At 41.0% G+C, this 20,752-nt stretch overlaps 1 protein-coding gene across 2 annotated transcripts; it reads right to left on the minus strand.

Moving 5' to 3' along the window:
* Positions 1-278: 278 nt before the first annotated feature.
* On the minus strand, positions 279-20,747 carry HPRT1 (hypoxanthine phosphoribosyltransferase 1). 2 transcript variants are annotated; one of them, XM_063347114.1, is made up of 9 exons: positions 20,086-20,460; positions 18,461-18,567; positions 16,779-16,962; positions 11,220-11,285; positions 10,182-10,199; positions 7,831-7,913; positions 5,455-5,501; positions 3,161-3,237; positions 279-2,553 (listed from the first exon to the last, which is right to left on the minus strand). In XM_063347114.1, the coding sequence occupies exons 1-9, from the start codon at positions 20,443-20,445 to the stop codon at positions 2,506-2,508; spliced, it is 990 nt and encodes a 329-aa protein (XP_063203184.1). In that variant the 5' UTR covers positions 20,446-20,460; the 3' UTR covers positions 279-2,505. The 2 variants fall into 2 exon arrangements, with proteins under 2 accessions (XP_063203184.1, XP_063203185.1); XM_063347115.1 differs by lacking the exon at positions 20,086-20,460 and adding an exon at positions 20,595-20,747 and having other exon boundaries at positions 315-2,553.
* Positions 20,748-20,752: the final 5 nt, after the last annotated feature.

The raw sequence follows: 20,752 nt of genomic DNA on the forward strand, positions 1-20,752 counted from the left end.
TTCCTCCAAGCCATTTTCATCGAAAAGTACCCAAAGGTTTTGAGGGAGGAATCCCTCTGGGGTGATAAACTTCATCGGGCAAGCACCTCTGTGAAGGAAATGCAAAAAAAAAAAACAAACCAAAAACAAAAACGGTGCCTGTTCCCCAGAATTTGAAATGTGGGATTTTTATTTATTTATTTATTTTTTTAAATTATCGACCTTTCCCATCACAGGGGTGAGGTTTGTTACTAGGCAAACCGTCGCTCCCGGGGTCAGCGTAGCTCAAGAGCATCTTCCCAACCCTCTTCTGTGACTCCCCGACACACGCGTGTCCACGCAGTTCCTACCCTCCAATTTCCCCAATTTGGAAGATAAACCCCCTCATTTATGACTAAATCTCTCCTCCCCTTCCCAAATCACGGCATTTGAATGTCGTCTTAACCAACAGGATAAACCAATTGAACGGTTTAGTCCCAAAAGATACTGAACACCACTTCTCACTCTTTCCCTGTGTAAGCAGGCGCTTTTAGGCCGCCTCTCCAGTGTAATCTCCAGGTGCCATGAATTTATTTTAGGATTGTGAAGCAGGAACTACTCAGATGGCTGAAGAAACCGCCGCATTTTAAGATTCGACCTTAAGCCCAACCAGAACTAGTGCAAACTTGGATGGATGTAGCAATTCTCAAGCGGTTTCTATTTTCCTATGTTGCTTTTGCGCTTCCTCTTCTCGGAGCTGCATCACGTATTTTTGCAACAAGTTGTCCCAGGGACGGTCCAGGTTCTCGGAAAGGCAACTCCACAAACGTTATTTAGGAGATGGAGACGTACAGTCAGACTTTGCAGTGCATTTGGGAAAAGAAAAACAAAAAACAAACCTCTTTGGAAAGTTAACTCTAACATTGCAAAAGTATCGTATAATCACGAGCAGTGTTCTAATATTTGTTAATGAGAATTTTGATTTACAAATAGGTCTCCTACAGATCGTGGCCGTTTGATCTGAATTCCATCGTGAAAGTTACTCATATTTTAGGTCTGCTACAGACGACTACAGTTGTAACGTAACACAGCGTGGATGCACAAGGATGCGCGGTACTTGGAAAAGTACAGAAACACGACCCAAGCTCCAAAACCACAGAAAAATCCTTCCAAACAGGCTGGCAAAAACGTTGTGACGCATCGAGCGTTGAGCGGCGTTAAACAGGAGCACAGAGCGCAGAGCGACGGGAGCCGGGGCAGGGAAGGGATGGAAGAGCATGGCCAAGGAGGAGGCAGGAGACAGGCTGCCACGTTTAGAATCGACGCGAACAGAGGTGTTGAAAGAAACAAACCCAAACAATTCTGTACAAAATGGCTGTGGGGGTTTTCCACATGTGTATGTTTAATGAACATATAATCTCCACTCTTCATCTTTGCCAAAACAGAAGAAAGGACAGTGCTTAAACCATTTTCTCCAAAATCTACGCTGGTTATAGAACACGCAAGCCTTTCCATATTTTCCCTCAGCGCTTCACGATCTCTCTTGTAGCCAGGATAACGTTAACCAAAAGCTCCACAAAGACACCAAAGGGAGAGTCTGCCTTCACCACCAGAAACGCTCATGAAAAATATCACTGAGAAGAAAATTTCAAGCGCGCCTTAACAGACAGACCGAGCGGCATAAATGTATGGGGCTTATTTTAAAGAGACAGCCTTTATTTAAAGTACTTTGTTTGGTAGATCTTATAAAGTAAACATTACAATACTTTTTCACAAATATATTAAAATTGTTTAAATTTAAAAGGCAATTCCACTGGCTGATGGATATTTCTAAAGAAAAAAAAAAAATAATCCAAGAGAAAGAGGCAGCTCAACCGAAAGTAGATTTTAAACATTCTGTTTTGTCATTCCATCTCCTTTAAAAAAAAAAAAAAAAAAAAAAAAAAAAAAAAAAAGACTTTTTCACCCAGACTTCCTTTACAGCAATAAGGCAACTCCGGGAGATCTGAACGAGCTCCTTGGAGATTACAGATACTGTAACTGGCTGCTCCTCATGCCTTATGACACCCAAAGGTGCAAACTATCCATTAATCACAATCACATCTGTGCATTAAAATATAAAACTTAAATTACAGATTTTAAAAATATTACTAATAGACTTCCCTATCATAAAATGTTTTACATTTACAGTACTTGAACTATTTCAGTTCTGGGTTGATGAGGTTTAAGCAATTTACCACTGCGAGAGTTAGACTCCGGAGCTCACAAACAGCACAACCCAACCAGGGGCAGCAATAGTCGGTAGAGTCATAGTGCAAATCAAAATAAGGAGTGCAGAACCGCACCGGTTGTTTACAGTTCTAAAATATAAATGAACAAGACAAGATCTTATATCGTACATGCAATAAATTATAGTAAGCGGTATGACAATGGGGCTGGGGCATCCTACAATTTTAGCTGGTGTACCAGAGTTGAAGCCTGTGAAAGATAGGACTCGGTAAACAAAACATTTCAAAGCTGTGTTGTCATAGCACTTGAACTATGCTTTCATGCTTTGTACTTCTGCTTCCCCGTCTCGCTGATCACACAGATATGCTGAAACAAAACAAAATAAAAAGATCCTGTTAGAAAAGTGATGTAAGAGACCAACGGTTTACATATGCATTCAATAACGCGCTTCTGAAAAAAATCCAAGCACGCTATACACGGTTCAGTATGAAAGAATCTTGTGATACTATTTATGTAGAACAACTTAAGCCATTTTTTTTGTCTAAAAGTCTCAACATTGCCTTCTTCCTCCTCCCTCTAATTATCCCACACAGTGTCCAGTATAAAGTTGGCGAGACCCAGATGAAGAAAGTGACCCCCTCTTAACTTCCAAGGTTTCTCTTCTCTTACTAACTAAGCAAATGCATTTATTTGTTGCAGGCATCTGGTGAGATAAGAAACTTCATATTACTTCAAAGTTGACAGGAGATGCGTAGCCTCCATTGTGCACGTAGCCAAATAAATTTTAGTTTCCCAAGAGCTCCAAAAGGCTGTCCTGCTGCTCTAGGGTTTGCTCTCCTCGTTGCATCACCAGCGGAACAGATCTGCACACGAGGCATGATTTACAGAGGAGGGAGAGCGACGTGAGGGGACTTCCCTTCCTTCCTCCTCCCTGGTTTTAAATGGACAAAAACATACGGGAGAAATTACTTACGTTCAAATCTCTAAAGTATTCATTGTAATCTAGGGCGTATCCCACAACAAATTTGTCTGGCACTTCAAATCCAACAACTGAAAAAGACCATAAGTCACCAGCATGTTAGAAAAGAACTTCCCAGAGTTCGTTAGACCTTTTTACAGAGGCAATCTGGAATTGTATCGCTATGTGTGCATCCTAACTCACTTTATTTCTTCTACTCAAGCACCCTCAGATTAACATTCAAGCTACTTTAAAATTTTAACTTACTTTGTTGATTTATTTCATCGACTAAAGCGAAATTAAATGGATGTGTTTATCGGTTCCCACGCAGCAGCGTGGTGCTAGCACGCAGTCTGCAGGAAATGAATGGAAGTACTTAAATCTACAGACACAGCATTATTATCAGAATGTAAAATTCCTTGAAAAAGTCCTGCAACTTTGTAAATACATACAAAAAAGAGCACTCCCTAGATGCCTGACGTGCCAGTGCAGCAGCAGTGGATCTGGGGAGGACAGGACATGTCACGCTCCCAGAATCACTGGAGAGGGAGCTGGGCCGGCGCCTGGGGCAGGGCTGCAGGAAGGGTACCCACAGGCGTAACGAGTTGGCAGGGTCAGTCGTCAGCTCCTTCAAAACTGTGGGCGCGCCAAGTCCCACAGGACTTTCTATGAAGGGCTGGGAGAGCGAGCACGGAACAACACGAGTATCAGAACCATGGTTCTTGCAGGGAAACCAATCCTTCGCCTTTCAGTAACTGCCTGGTGGACTCCACCCTCGTGACTCGCAGGCATTGACCCACTATGTAGGAACATACTATCACTGCTAGAGCACGTCTTAGATACTGAGTCTGTGATATAGAGAATAGTGAAGCGCAAAGAATTCTTTATGGAGTCACCTGCAAGTTTCAGAAACAGGTGTGGGGTTTTTATTTTTCCACCAAAATTTCCGAATTTGGTATGTTCGGTTGTGTTTTTTTCCTCCCAGAGAAGCTGCCTAGAAAGAGGACATCAGCTATTCCACAGATTGTCTAAGCAGCTCTAGCAGGACGGTTTGTGGGCGGCCAGGCGGTATCAGTCCAACCTGTCCACACACACTACAAAATGACCAAAAATATTAAATTATATACAATATAAGATTTCCAAATGGCTTTCTCCCCTTCATGCTAAAATGAAAGACTCCTGAGCACAGGAAAGCTGCGTGGTTTTTCCCTCCCTGGCTACAACCAGGGTCTGTAAGGGAAACAGGGAGAGAAATTGTACAATTCGAAGAAAAGGCTGTGTGCGCTTTTGGAAAAATTAAGGTGAAGTTTAGGGTCTGCTTGGCCTCACAACAGAGGGATAAAACAGAGGCCCAGCCATTACTGCCTTGCTGTCTCTTCTTTCAGAGCTCGCATGTCCCACACCGAACAGGTTGTCTCTGTGGACAGATGGCAAAACAAGCCATCGGCTGCAAGATGCTCAAAAGGCAGAGCAGTAACCCAGCTAAGCTTATAATAAGATCTCAGGAATGAGGGGCATCCTTGACTGAGGGAAACACCTCAACTAAGCTTTAAGGCATTGAAAAATTTCAGTTCCAGAACATTGTACAAACTCAGAAAGGAGGAGGAAGAGGATTCTGTTGCTAAATTCACTCCGCTTCCATGGTCCAGCTAAACAGGAATTTGGCCTCTGGAACAGGGTTAAAACACATAGCTTTTCCCAAGGCAGGAGGAGTTGTCACTCTGGTGCCACTCTCTGCTGTGGATGCTGGTCCTTTCTTTACGGTCTTGGGACAGACAGGAGAAGACAAAAAGGGAGTAATTCAGATGCCTTGACATAATCAGTTTTGTGGCCAATTTAGGCATCTTGCCACTGTAAACTTTTATCAGACCTGCTACCCTATGCAGTCCTCCTTCGTTCCTGGGGACATCCAAATGGCGTGAGGTGGTTAGGTTTAGACACCCAAATCACTCCCCAGAGCGTCAAAGGGTAATCCAGCAGATTCTGCTGACAAAAACATCTGACGGCATGCGAGCTGGGAGAATTTGCACATGAAAAAGGTGTACCCTGGACCAAAATGTCAAAGTTTGCTTTTCATATAGTACAATGTTACAAAAAGTTAAGGAAAAAGAAAAAAAAAGGATCAGACCAAATCCAGATTAACCCTGTCAAAATACATTCAAAATATTTAAATTCCCTAAATAAGAGCAAAATCTATCCACAATCATTAGTGAAAACTTATTTGGAACATCCTTGGACTATGATCAAAGGGTACACAATACATTAACACACTTTTAAAAATGAATAATGGTTGTCAAAAAGTCACTTACAGTCTGGCCGATATCCCACACTTCGAGGAGTTCTTTTTACCAACAAACTGTCAAATAAAACCAATGTAAAACTGAAACAAGCAAAAGCACTGTATACAAATACAAGACACTGTTTTGATGACAGACAAGCTGAATTTGGCCTAAACGCGCAAAACTGAAAGCACATCTACACCTATTTTAAACTATTCTTTTATTTGCAGGTGCAGCTGATCATAATGACAATATCAAAACTTCCTAGAGCCTAAAGGATAACTGCAAGAAAGAGGCCAGGAGATACTGATCTGGATGGATTTCATCATGAGAAGTGACTTAATGAGGTTTTACGTGTGTTAGGAACTGCAGGTGCAATTTAGCTTACAGGTAAAGAGGCGACAACTTGGGATCTGGCCAGACCAACTGTGCTCTTTTCAAAAGCATTAGTATTACGAAGCAAAAGTTCAGCTGGTTAAATGCAACCTCAATTGCACTTGTGCAACACGCCCTCAACTCCTCTTCGCTGGCAGTGCTAATGACCCCCATAAAGAAAATGTAATTGGTTATGAGGATCAAGCAACACAAACCAGCTCCACTTTCCCAGAATTAATAGTCAGAGGTGTAAAAACCACAGAGATACAGAGTTGGGTGTATTGTAGTAGAGAGAAACGCCTTGCCGGTTTGATTCACTCCTCATTCAGTTGAGCGCTTCTACCTCTTAGAAGACAACCCCACAGGCCTGATATTTATCTGTCTGAGACACAGAGACTTGGGCAGGGAAAGAAAAGGTGGTTGATGGCTGAACGTAAAGACAGAGGTCAGCATAACTCTACGCATGAAGCACAGAATTCCCTCCCGGATCCCCTCTGAAGGTGGGGCTTCATTCGTCAGTCACAGTTTCAATTTTTGACAGCTACTGAAACTTCTAGTTGTAAGACTTAATTTTTGAGAATTAGTGTAGGATTTGATCAAAGAAACCCCCGGAATCATATTAGGACTAGCTAACATCTCCCTGCTACAACGACTTAATTGTCAGAGAGAAAGAAAATTTAAAAACAAAAAAAGAGAGGGAGAGAGAGAGAAGAAAGAGAGGCAACTGAAGTAACTAAGAACGTTATACTTAAGACCACGTAGAATGATCGTGTGTTATCTCCTCAGGTCTTTGTCAGACCCAAATTACTGCAACAGGTTTAAACAACAGGAAACTGGACTTTGCTCATACTGTATTATATTCATGATGTACACTGCAGTGTTAGCGCACTATTCAGTGACAAATACGTAAAATTTGGCACACTAAATCAGGCCAGGGAGAAATCCTCAACAACCTCACCTTCAGCAGGTCACCTCCAGATTATCAGCAAGAAGAGCTATTCTCACACGTTTAACAACTGCTTTGACATTGTTATGGCAACACAACTGATTAGATATTACACACAGCTCTGCTTTATCTTTAATCCCCAGCAATCATTATCGTTTATTGTTATTGTATCGTTACTACAACCACAGCACAGCAGCGCCGAAGATGCAATTTAAAAAGAAGCAGGAATAATGTCAGTATTGGTCAATAATATAATATTATCCTCAATGTTTCTTGTTAGTTGTAAATTACCTAATTATAAAATGTTTTGAAACGAATTGATTAAAGATGTAACTAAGTAGAAAAGCCTGGAAGAGCATATGGCTGGGTGACTCTCACAGAATGACCTCTAAAGCTCAGCTGCACTATGCACACTATACAAACAGTAATGTTAGTGTGCAAACTAATTTAATTCTGCAATTAAAGAAGGCAAACTAAAAAACGGTCTCCATTGCACAGGTACATGACTGCAGCATACTGTAATTGCAGAGAGCGCAAGCAGAAACAAACATGTTTGGATAGATACTACATATAGGTAAGTGACAACCACCAATTTTTTTATCTCCTTCCCTAGTAAAAGTCTACATTTATGAACTAAATTTGTGCTGCAAATACCTCTACCAACTTGAGAGGGTATTTTTGTTAAGTCCAAAAGGTTTAAACTCTTCCATATACTTCTAAACCTAACTCGGACACAAATCTTACCATCACGTGATAAGGCAAGACATGTACCAGGCATGCACAAGCTGTCCCGTTATGAAGCACTGAAATTCTTCCAGCAGTAAGACTGAAAAGAGCAGTGCTTCCACCAGCCTAACGAATGTAGGTTCTCATAACAAGCAAAAGTGCTTTTGGAGTTTGAACAAATAGTAAACTCCCACAGATCACATCATATATGACTCCTATGACTCCTGCAGAAACGTCCCCTCCCGTTTCTCTTTCATGGAAATGTACTCTATGCTACTTTTTTCTTTTTTTTTTTTTTTTTAAACACTGTCTGTCATTGTTAAGGCAAAACACAGCACAAACAATCATTAAAAATTTACCTGGCTACTTTCACCATCTTTGGATTGTATTGCTTAAGTAGAGACAGCAACGTTTTCATTGTTTTACCAGTATCAATTATATCCTGAAAATAAAAAAAGCTCAAGTAAGAAAGAATATTAAACAAGTGAAGAGAGGCATTTTCAAGTTTCTACCACAGAAACTGCTTATTTGCAAGAGCATGACAATATGCCAAAATACTATTCATAATCAAATATAGGTGACGTGTAACACCATGTTGTGCTTACGTAACTATGCTCAGTAACGTGATCACGCACATTAACAATAGTTCTTAATTGTTGTGGATAACTATGACTTTGAAAGCGGTTACTAAACTATGACCTTCTTGGCTCCTTTTGGAGATGTTAGGGCTTGTGCTCCTTGCAGCTATTAGACAAACAATGTTTAATCTGAATATGATAAGAGTAACATTAGTCTCACTGTTGAGCTCGGTTACAGAGACAGAAAGAAAAGTAAGAAGGGAAAATAGTCAGAACGACCCATTATTGCAATTAAAGAAAAAGGAGAGTAATTTACATTACAGATCCAAGAAATAGCTGAAGAAATTGCATTGGGAATATCTGGGTGCAGTTCTAAAGTCTATACTCAAACACACTGAAATGAATTTTGACACACCATTTTATTCCCTGCGCATGTAAGCAGAAAAAAGAATACATGGCTTACAACCAAAGCATCAGAAACGGACTCCTCATTTGCACTGAAATAATCAGACAATCTTTAGAGGGACAGTCCTTCCCCTGGCCCGAAATCAAGCCTATCTGCAGGGAAGGAGGTAGATAACACAGAAGCAGCAGTGTCCTGGTTTCAGCTTATTTTCCCACGACTCCCAATTAAAATAAAAATCAAACAAAAAACTCAACAGCGCACCTGTCAGCAATATCATCTCTAACACTTAATGCTTTTAATCATGGTTATAAACTCAAGAAAAGTTAAAGGCATACAGATACATAGATAAAAACAAAAGTTGGTGAATAAACGTAAGTAGCTACTTCCATATTCCAAAATAAAAATAGAATCTATTACTGATTTTGTATTGAGTATCTGTTGATTGGAGGTGAATCTCCATTTTCTTCAGACTTTTTTGCGCATTAAAGGGATGCTGTATAGAAAAGCCTAGCGATGTTAAACCTACAATATATGTGCATTTTTATTGTTTGATAGTTAAAACAGTGATCGGTAAAAGGGTTCATATTTGATAGTGTATAAGTCAAGTGACTGGATAGATGATTCACTGAACAAATGAGAAACTAACCTAGTTAGCTGTCTGGGACTTTAAAGACATACATTCATCTGAAATGGAGCAGATACATAATTAAATGCATCTGCCTATCTGAAGCAAAATACACTCTGAAGGACACCACTGGTCACACAAACACTGCTGTATATGTACTATTTTGGTAGGAGTTTGGGAACTGAATGTGCTTCCTGTGGAATAATATAACTTTCTCAAATTAAAAAAAAAAAACCCAACATATATAAAACCCACCACATTTTATGAGAGGAAACATCCTTCCCTTTGGCTGCTGAATCACTGAATCAGTTGCCATAGCTGTTTCTTTGGTTTCAAACAAGGCACTTCCATTATTTGGAGCCTTAAGACATGATTAGATTGCACGTCCCTTTTTCCTGTCTCCTGCTGCTGCTTCCCTGCCCTGACACTGGCAATCTTAGTCAAGAACATCCTTTGCCAAACTTACTGAAAACACACGACGCTGCCCATCAAGAACGAGGTGCGAAAGCAAGAATTAAGCAACAGCAGCTACCCAGAAATCAAACTGAGGTGTACTGTGCCTGGTATCATCCAAAGAACCACGACAAGACAGAAGAATAGGAATTTAGCAATTGCAATATGCTAATTACGAATTAGTGCTCTCTATGCCACGATTCTCTAAACAAATTATACACAGATGCATTGGGCTTAGATCTGTTTTTCACATATTTTAGGATATTCCTATTAGGAACATTTCTACTCCTGCAGTTTAATTTCCTAGTTGGCTGTTACAAACCCAGAACAATAATATGCTTAATAACAGTTTGTTTAAGCTATATTTTAATTTAAAAAAAAAAAGGGGTATTTTAGAATTGACAGAATCCCTAAAAACTGAAAGCAAATACAAACAGTTTTACATGGGTATCTTCAGTGTTAAATTTGGCAGTAGAATGAATTTGAGAATTCAAAACACAGATCATTTTAAATTCAGAGCCCACTTGCAAAATTCAGGCCTGGAAGCCTTGAAACCAGAAACTGTAGGTTTTCTAGTTTAAGAACAACTTTATTAGAACTCTTTTACCAGTCACACATTAGAACTTCAGAGTGAAACATAATACTTACTTCTACGATCAAAACATTCTGGTGGGAAGGAAAAAGAAAAGAAAAAAAGAAAAGAAAAATCCATTAACATCTAGAGAATATGCCATTTCTTATATATATTAATCTCTATAACTTATTAATTTTCATTGCAGTTAAATATTTGTACCAGCATGTATTTATGTTGACACATGTAACAGCGAATTCTACGTAGTTAACATTTCTGATGCGCCAGGAACAATTATCTGGCAATGAGATTCTGCTCAATGTCTCACGCTGAGTACAAAGTGGTCTTTAAATTATTTAGACTTTCAGGATTCTAGATATATGCAAGAGATCAAAACAGTCTACACAATTCATATTCTTCCACAGCAAAGAGTGTCATAATATAGACACACACACAATGCTGTCACACCTACGTCCTTTATATCGAACTATTGAATTTATATCAACATACATGCCTTAAAGATTACCTACGTGTAAGGGGAAGGGGAAAGTCATGTGTTGTGACAGAGCAGAAGGCACTGATGCTTTAACCCCAGACATCTGGCTCAGCGATCTCCACAGAGTCACTGGAGAAAAGCTGGTTCCCAATTTACATTCTCTCATTTCCTTCTCTAGTCACTGCCTGTAACAGGAACCTCCGTCCCCATCCTGGGCTGCACATTACAGGTCTCGACAGCATGGATTCCCACCACTACTTCACCGAATCACCAATACAGCAAGTAAATAATACCACTCTCTTTCAAAGGTTGTTTGTAGTCAACAACCCACACCAGATTATTCTTCTCAGGCGCTGCAGAAAAACAAATCTCCTAAAACTTTGCTGATACTAAAGATGGTGAATAGGGTTTTTTCTGTTAAGTTCAGACTAAACTGATGGCTTTTGTGGGGCTTATCCGCTCTCCTAGTATACAGGGGTGAACATTTAAGTGAAACTCTTCCATTTTCATTTTTTAAAACTCTATAATCTTCGCACACTAAAAGAGCAGCCTTAAAACCACGCAGGTATGTGGGTTCTTCAGTGGTTTTGTTTGTTTTCAAACGTACAAAGGGCCATACCTTTCCAGTCAAGGTCGAGAGGTCATCCCCACCAATGACTTTTATATCTCCAGTCGATTGATCGTTCTGAGAAAGAGGAAGGTGAGCATTAGCATTACCAGAATTAAAATAATGTTTTCTTTCAGTAAATATCAAAACTGCAAAGTACATAACCACTGAATGTTAATGCTTTCAGAAACATAGCACCAACAGCATCTATTAACTAAGAAATTAGAAGTGATCCAATTAAAAGATGGTACTTCAGACTAAAGACTGTTTGACGAGAGATCTGCATAAACACAGACACCGCTATATATGTGTATGTCACACATGTGACCGTTATATATACACATGTACCTAAAATGATATGATTTGCTACGCATTCCCTACAGAGATGGAAATAAGACAAAAAGCACTTCAGTTTCCAAGCTCCGTGCTGCTACAGAGCTGGTAATTTACATTTTAAACTTTAATGATTTAGAAAGCCTTACTCTTTGAATAAGATTAAACAATCATAACAAGAATAGCCAACAAACAAGGCACAGATTAATATTTAGAAATATAAGCTCCACAAATAGCCAGAAAAGCTTCTGTTTGCCTAGTTTACAACAAATATTAGTAACAATAAAATTACCTCTTACAGTAATTGAACAGCAACATAGGTACACCATCACTATACAGCATTTCACTTCAGTAAAACTAAACTTTGATACAAATGTAAATGAAGCGTTCTATAAGAAAGTTAGACAGCTGCTAGGAGCGCTTCGCAGATCTTTGCAGTTTAGTTAAAGTCACTCAACCGACTTTAAACCTTGACGGGCTCTCACAGTTAGATGTGATATGCTTATTATTGTACTACTTACAGATGATGATACTACCCTACAATGTAATCATTTCAGTCAAAGGTTAATACCGCTTATCAAACTTTATTCTCATAACTCCTCACCACGTTATCTTCCTTTTAGAAAACCGATATGATTTTGCTGCTGCAACATGAAGCCCGAGTGTGCTGCACAACTACGCAGACACGTAGCAAAACAGCAGTTCCTTCCCCAAACCCAGGAATGGCAGAGGCAACGGAGAGGAGACCACAAGGGAACAGAGAGACAGCCACATACAGCTTCCTGTTTTTGCAGACGCCTGAAGACGGATATTCCTGCTATATGGATTGTAGGCAAAAACTAAAAATGTTGTCACAAAAAAGGCCAAGCAAATTATTTAGAGTCACACGCCAAGTACACAGCAAGTAACACTGGGATGATAGTAAAGAGAAAATGTATTAGAATCTTTTTGATAGTGGTGTCACCTTTCTAGCTCGAGGCATGTGAAAGCAGATAAGCCTAACAGATTCCTACAACACAACATAAAGAAATGCAAATTATTAGAAAAAGTATCTTTTCAGTTTTGCCCCACATGTTTTCAAGAAAACATTAGTTTGAGTTATACCACTCTGAAATTACACCGAACTGCCATATTTCATTACTATAAGAAACATTCACTTTTGATAAATAGTCAACTGTTTCAGTGCTTCCATAACAGTGCAAACAATAAGTAAACCCAACAGCATCCATGTCACTGTGCTGAAAAAGTCCATGACCAAAGATGTCCAAAATGATGGCTGCTTGACCTGGCAGGTATACACACTGCTACCGAATGCCTAGATACTGGCTAGATCAACCACAAAAATGTGCTTTAGTTAAGCACTGTATTCACAAAGCTAAAACACATTTCCTGTGTTCCCCCTATCTTAAAATTATCTTAAGTGACAGCTTCTTGAAGCTTTTCCTTGTTTATGTTACAGGATTCTCTTTTATCTATTCATACACTAATAGGGATTTCATCCTCCTTCCATGGAAGGATGTAAAAAACCCATCATTCCTTACAAAACAACGATGGAGAAAGATCTTAACAGCTATTTGTTCCATTAAAATCACGTGCACAGGTGGCAGACTGGTACTTCTCAGTATATGCAGAAGATCAGATTCTTGATGATCTGTTTGGCTACAAAGCAATGCACCATACTCAGACAAGAACACCACAAAACTGTAGTAGGCTACGGTAAACCTTTGGATTATGCACATTGAAGTATGATGATCAGCAGAGAAAAAACAATCTAACCTACAGAAACTTTCCTTCTCCTTCCCAACAAACCCCTTACAAATTGCTACACTTCTTAATGCAAAACAAATCTTCGCTGGCAGATAAACCTGCATTCCTATGCAGGTACTGACCTCCTGAGCAATTAAAGGATAAAAAACAGTTAAAGAATTTCTGTCACCGGTTGTAACCAGATTTCCATTGGAAAGAACATTGTTTAATAATTAAGCAATGTTTTAATTGTCTTCAGGAGCATTATTTCTGATTTCAGTACTGGTAAGACTTTAATGCTTTGTGGTTTAACACATAAGAGTTTTACTGTTTAGATCTGTTTTCACTGCCTCCCCGTTGTCACTGCTGAAAAACAATAATGCTTTACAAGATCGTAACTCCTGACCCAAGTGACTCCAAGATCACCTTTTAAAAAGGCATTTTAAGTTCCTTACAGTATTTGCTATAAGGCTTGGTTAACAGAGATCTTTCAGAATACTGCCGTGACCAGCCTAACCAGAGTTTACCATGGACTCCATTGCAAATCCCTGTTTTCCTCAGTGACAGTGCAACACATTCATTGTCTTTTGGCTGCCCTTCATGACTACATACGTAACGCTTGCTCATTTCCAAGTTTAAATGCAGGAGAGTGGTGAAAAGCCATTCTTCTTGTAGCACAAACTAAATAAACTATTTGTCAAGAATACTGAAATCTGGGTCTGTTCACAAACACTATCTTTCCATTTCTTAACAGCTTGCCAGATCATTAAAATTCATCTGTAAGGACTCGAAAAGCTGGAGTTATGAGCAAAGTTTAATCACAGCTTGATCATGTCAGTATTCTTGGAGAATTATTTTTGGGTGCAGAACAGTGTGAGCTTTGCACTGCAACACAAAAAAGCCCCATACGCTTGTAAATATTAAATGATCGGTTTGAAACAAGAATAGAACCTCAATTACATCAATTTCAAAACCATTACACAAGTTCAGCTGCTTTGTTTATGCGACCAGGGTATTTTTAACATCTTTTATCCGGTCTGTAAAGGCAGGCAGCATGATCTAGTAATCGCATCCAGAGGCAGTGACAGGAGAGCTAGCTCCACTTTCAACTGTCCATTACCATTTGCGATGGTTTTCACATCACTAACAACGCTGATCCCTCCATCTAGTAAAGCACAGATAAAAACTACAAAGCAGATTTAGCATTCTGACACTATTAACATCGGAAGACCTAGTCAATCTGTTACATACGTGTTCGTGCTAGGACAATCTTATCCCGTCTAACAAGTTATGCAATCTAAAGGACATAAGTCTGGATATTAATAACCACCTAAGAGAATCCACAGAAATGAAATGCTCGTAAATACTGTAGTGGAGGCATCAAGTAACAGCAGCTCCTCACTCATCTAGAACAAGAAAACATTCTTTTATAGACTTGGCTGACAAAACCAAAAACCCTGAAGCCAACACCTCAAGGAAAACATTCTAGTTAGACAGTTTTCTGTCTAAATTTCTCCGTGTTTCTCTTCATCTACTTGTTTTTGCTACAAAACCGTAATTTCCATAAAACTTATTTTGCTGCTCGCTCCCCTATTAATATCAAGGCACTGTAGTTCTGGGGAGTAAATGACAAAAGCAGCCGTAGTAAAGAAATGAACCAAGACATGCCTAACACACCAGTATGAGCAAAGAAAACATGTGGTTAATAAAGCAGCCTTGCTTTTTAACGGAGGGGTTTTTTTTCAGGTGTTTCAAACCATTTCTCCAATAGTTTTTTTCCAAATTAGTCAGAAAGCGGAGAGACTGAAAGGGTGTAGCCTTCATATTGTTTTTTAAACAAACCAAGTAAGTTATTGGAAGTGTCCCTTGAAGAAGGCAGAAGATACACAATTTCCTCACCAAAAAAAAAAAAAGTGGGAGTTGTCATTTCCTATTCTTTAACATATTATCCTGTAATAAAGACATTCAGCTTTCTGTTGTGGCTTTTACAGGCAGAATATATGGGCATGTGGTGGCTTAGTGGTTACGTGGACCTGCAGCAGCAGCCTGAATCTTTTATTTCGGGCGGGGGGAGCAGAAAGAAAGGGTGTCAAGCAGCTCTCACCCACTGATTTAAATACAGTGCACAAGCACAGAGAGTGCCTTGTGAGACGCAACCAAAGGCTGGCAGGAACCTTTCTGCCCAGCCTTGCCTCCTCATTAAAGAGCACAGTTAAATTACTGCCTTGCATTCAGCAAACATGATTGTGGTTTCCAGGTAACCCCTGGACGGCCAGCCGTGTGTTTAATGCCTTGGGCAGCCAGGGCCTCTCGCCCTGCAGATGGACTTGACCAAAGCCCCACGCAGTTCCGGGCTTCGTTGTGAAATGTTAACAGATCGCTCAACAGAAATCATGAACCTATGAAGTTCTTTGACAGTCCAAACTAAGCCTGCAGATAACTCCATCTCTGGTTTCACAGTTTAATGAAAGGAAGGATGAGGCTGAGCTTCCAATTTTGTAATTTCTATTTTTTTCTACTGGAATAGGCACTCACCTACAACTGTGACACGCAACTTATACTGCTGACTTGAATGCAAAATTACTGTGACAGAACTAACAGCATAACTTTACAAAACAATTTATTTAAACACCCTAAACTGAAATTAAAAAAATTAATTATTTCCATGCTACAGATGGTCTTATGGAACAAATCATAAACACCATCCTGAAAACGTGACAGTAGGCTATCGGTAAATCAGGAAACACAGGGTACTAACATACATCTGCCTCTTCCTTCGACCTGCACAACATAACCTCGTGCTTCCTTCTATAAAACCTACACCTTACCTCATGTTACAGAATGTTCAATTTCCCTATAAAATTAAATCCTGGTGTTCAGAATGACAATAAATTATTTTCCAAAAATGTAAACCCAATGCAACCTATGCCTAATCTTGAAAAGGTAGTGCCATACTCAGTGGCCACTAATCATAAATCTAGGTTTAAGAACCTAGTATTTCCTCAAGGCCAAATCCAACTCCTTGTGTTCACTGCTTGGTTGAGATGAGACAGGGAACTCGGGTACAACTGCTTTTGCAGCTTTCAAGTCTTCCTGTCCAATGAATGATGTCTAAGCCACATAAAAATTCCTAGAATTAATTTTTTGTAACCACACTTGCCAAAGAATCCTCTGCATTATTCTAGAGCCACAGCTTTAGAGACGGGGTAGTGGGCAGAGAGGAAATTGTTTAACAAGTAAAGGACATGGAAAGGGTCTCTCTGCTTTGCATAGGATTTTACTGGGCTGTGGAAATATCAAGGTCTAAAAGAAAACAGATGATATAATATGGTAGAGGAAGCTTAAATTAGCTTGTGACTCTTAACTCCCTTAAATATTTGTTTAATATTAGCACATTCTGGCAGTAACGATATTAAACCACCTCTGTTAATAATCTGAAGTCTATACAGTCAAGTTTATATAAAAATTGCACAGTATCACAGAGATACTTACACAATAACTCTTCAACCTAATGAAGTCGACAGTCATAGGGATTGATTTGTCACTGTTCCTGTTCAGTGCTTTGATGTAGTCTAATAAATCAGCAAAAAATTTATAGCCACCCTTGAGTACACAGAGTGCTACAATGTGGTGTCCTCCCATGCCCTTCATAATTTCTCGTGCCAGTCTCTCCGTCCTATACAAAACCAAGAAAGAGATAGCTGTCATAACACATTTCATTTGCGTGCTATAGCAGCAGCATTCTGTATCACTAACAACAGCAGCAAACACATGCATCCAACTTGGAAATTACACTTTTCTCAGAAATATTTGCCTACCACTTCAGTCACCTTTACACATTATTGGTCAAGGAAGTTTTGCTTCTCAAGGTTAATCTGACAGTAGCTCTGCCAAATGCCTTTGTTTTCATACGTCACACTCAGTCAAAGCAAACCTTAACACCCTGAAGCTGTTTCACTGCGAGATACACGACACGAAGGTGTGTTTTCTCCTTCCAAAGACAGCTTCAGCTTCCACGAGAAGAGCAGCGTAAGCTAACACAACCAAAAAGGCAGTGGCCCTCACTGACTGAGGAGCAAGAAAATTCTCAAATTGTAAACTAAAGAGCTTATGTGTATTTGCCAAGCTAGGATGCCGGAAATTTGTCCTAACTGTAAAATACAATACCAACGGAGGAGAGCAAGAGAACACTGCCCTGTTTTTCTGCAATCATTGTTTCTAAATGTATGTTGTAATTTATTTTAGAAAGCATGGTATGCATTTATTGTGTGCCAGCTGACAGCAGGTTTCTCAGCGAAAGCCTACCATTATAAACGTTACATCAATTACTTAATGACATGTACTTTGTCCAATTTTTCCCTCTATATGGACTTGCAGTGCAAAGTTTTTACAATATTTTAAAAACATTTTATAGGAAAGTTTATTGTATTGAATCAAACAGCACCACGTGAAATCTAGGTGCATTCCTATCCAGGAGATCTCCAGGAAGATCCACCCAGCACCACTCTTAAATGGTTGTGTCTCTCCAACAACTCCTTCACTGAATCTGTTCATTCTCTTAAAGGGAATTAGCAACTATCAAAGTAAAGGAAAAATGCCTTGTAGGCTTATGCACCCATTTCTGATCACACAAGATAAAATTGCTACCGCACATCACAGATTTCAGCAACCACAGAAGTGACAGATTGATATTTCCAGAGGCTAATGCCTTTCCCAGAAGGTAGGAGAAAGCTAGATACTACTTACCTACCATACGAACATGAGAAAGTCTAAGATGATGTGATTAATAATTTACTTTTATTAATATCCTAAGGAAATTCAAGAGACTGTAATTATTTTCAGACTGAACTGGCACAACAAATAACATCTCTAATTAGGCTTTAAGAAGGTAAAACATCAAAGAAACACTGGAAAGAAAGTTGTAGATTGCTACATGCCACAAAATTTCACTTGAGAATTATGACAAATTTCCAAACAATAGCATAACAGCAAATATACAAACTCTTAGATGCCAAACAAGAAAGAAAGAGTTAATTAGCACTTGTACTTCTTAGTCTCTAATTAAATGTAATCTATTTAGACAGTCACCAGGCAGCAAAACTATCACTGGAAGATTGTTTATTCCAGCGTCATGGAATCAGCTGGAGCAGCGTACTGTCTGAAGTCAAACCAACCTGTCCATGATGAGCCCATGAGGAATATAGACTTTTTCCAAATCATCTGCGTAATGTTTAGGTATGCAGAACAAGTCCAGGTCGTAACCTTGTTCATCGTCACCAATCTGAAAAGGAAATAAGGTGAGATTTCTACAAAGCCTTATGGAAAGTCTGTAGTGAGAAACTGCAAGTCCTTTGCTGTATTCAGTAAACTATCAAACCCATCACACTCATTGGGATCACCTCACTTTCCCTCTCTGTAAAAACATTTGTCACACTGAACGCAGCACAAAGTGCAATGTAACAGAACCTACAGTTCACAGGAGTTGCTTGAAATACCACATGAGCTGTTGCGCAGTACGATATGGGTAAGAAATTAAGTCCTAACAACATTCTGCTACATCAGAGAGCGCGAAAATGAAACTACTACACCTCAATTAATCTCTTTATTCCATTAAAAAAATCAAGGAGCTTTTTAACACCTTTGATTTTCCTAGTGTAATGCAAAACCTGCATTTGCAATTCAGCAAGCAGAGTTTTTGACATGGACACCTTCCAAATCGTCACAACACCAAGTAATGACAAAACGCACAGGCAGTTTTCAGGACAAGGCAAGTGAGCCAGCTGAGCATGACAAGTTACGGGGCTGCGAAGTAAGCCTTCTGCAGAGCGTGGGGGTTCGGGATCTTTCAGAATCTGAAAGGAAAGCCCTACTTCAGCAACCTGTTCCTCACAGGCAAACTCCCGGTGTAAAACAGCCTGCAATATTAGCAAGTGCATATTAATTAGGACAAGGGATTAGCATACGTATATAATTATCCGAAACACTGCTGAGGTTCAGGACACATCATCGCAACGGCATCAAAAATAGCCTCCCCGGAACCCCAACCCCGCTGCAACTCGAAAATGACAATATGCTTCTTAATTACTCCTCGCTCTTTTGGTTATGCAGCTGAACGTTACTATGTGTAAAATGAAGTTAAGAATTTCAGCGGGAAAACCAAAGCTTATTACTGACAGCTCACCAGGGCAGGCATTTTTAAGTATCCATTTTGGCTACCGCAGCCCTCACAGGACACAATCTGATTTCAGAGCCCAAGGAAGCGCTTACCTGGCCTGTGATCAGCCAACTGTTTACATGGTTTTTTGTTGTGTAACCCCCTAATAAGTATTTCACATTGGGAATTTCATGAGTATTTCACCCTCCTGTTCCAAAAAAATCCTGTATGAGCCACCCACGCACCCGGCTCAGGCATCGAGTCCCTGACCCAGCTCCCTGCAAGCCAGGGCAGGCTGTTATTTTAAGTAATAAGACATGTCCCTCCCAAAACACATGGTATTTTCCTGTGGTTCAGCCCCATCGTTACATGCAGCATGCCTACCAAACCTTCCCTTCTGCCTTCGGTAGGGAATGGGCCATTCCTAGAGATTTTATCAGGTTTTTTTTATTGACCGCAGGGATTTACGGCGGCAACCCTGCGGCCGCCACAGCTCTCAGGGATGTATCTCATAAACGCCCGGCACTGGCTTTAAAAAAATAATAAAAATTAATATATAAGAGCCTCAGCAGATACAGCGAAGATGCAAAAAAAAAACCCCAACAAACCCCAAACATCCCCAGAATGCTCTCCCTCCAAAAATACCTCCGAATTCGGAGGCTTAAGCGACTCGGACGGCGTTCCCGGCCCTCGCTGCCGCCCGCAGGGATGGAAGTTGTACCGGCCGCGCTCCCGCCCGCCGGGAACTTCTTCCCCTGCGCTGCTGAGGCGGCAGCTCCGGCTCCCCGCGCCGTCCTCCGCCTCTAAACCCTCCCGGGAGGCCTCCAGTGACCGCCAACCCCCCACACCCACCCCCCGGCAGGCCCGGCACCGCTCGGGGAATGGGAGGGCGCCCCGGGCCCGGCGCCGGGAGGCCGGGGCTCCCCTCAAGGTGACTCGGCGGGGCGGCGGCTCCCGCCGCTGAGGGATCCCCCCGCCCGCCGGCCCCGCTCCCTCACAGATCATCGGATCCGGGAGGACAGGCGGGACCCCCCCCTCCCCTCAGCCGGCGGCGGCATGGCGGGAGACATCTACCCCTCAGGCGCCCGGCAGCTCCCGGCCCAGCAGGCAGGCTCCCCCGCGGGGGGAGGCCGCGGCAGCGGCGCCGGACTCACCACGATGCAGGGGCTGGGGGTCGCCATGGAGCGGGGCGGCCCGGCGGCGCGCGGCCCGGAGGAGAGGCGGCAGTGGCGGCGGCGTGCGGCCAGCAGGAGCGGGGAGGCGCCGCGCCCCGCCGCGGCCCCGGCGCCGCCTCCGCGCTGCCCGCCCTCAA

Source organism: Chroicocephalus ridibundus, chromosome 9 (assembly GCF_963924245.1).
Source record: "Chroicocephalus ridibundus chromosome 9, bChrRid1.1, whole genome shotgun sequence".
Classification (NCBI taxonomy): Eukaryota; Metazoa; Chordata; class Aves; order Charadriiformes; family Laridae; genus Chroicocephalus; species Chroicocephalus ridibundus.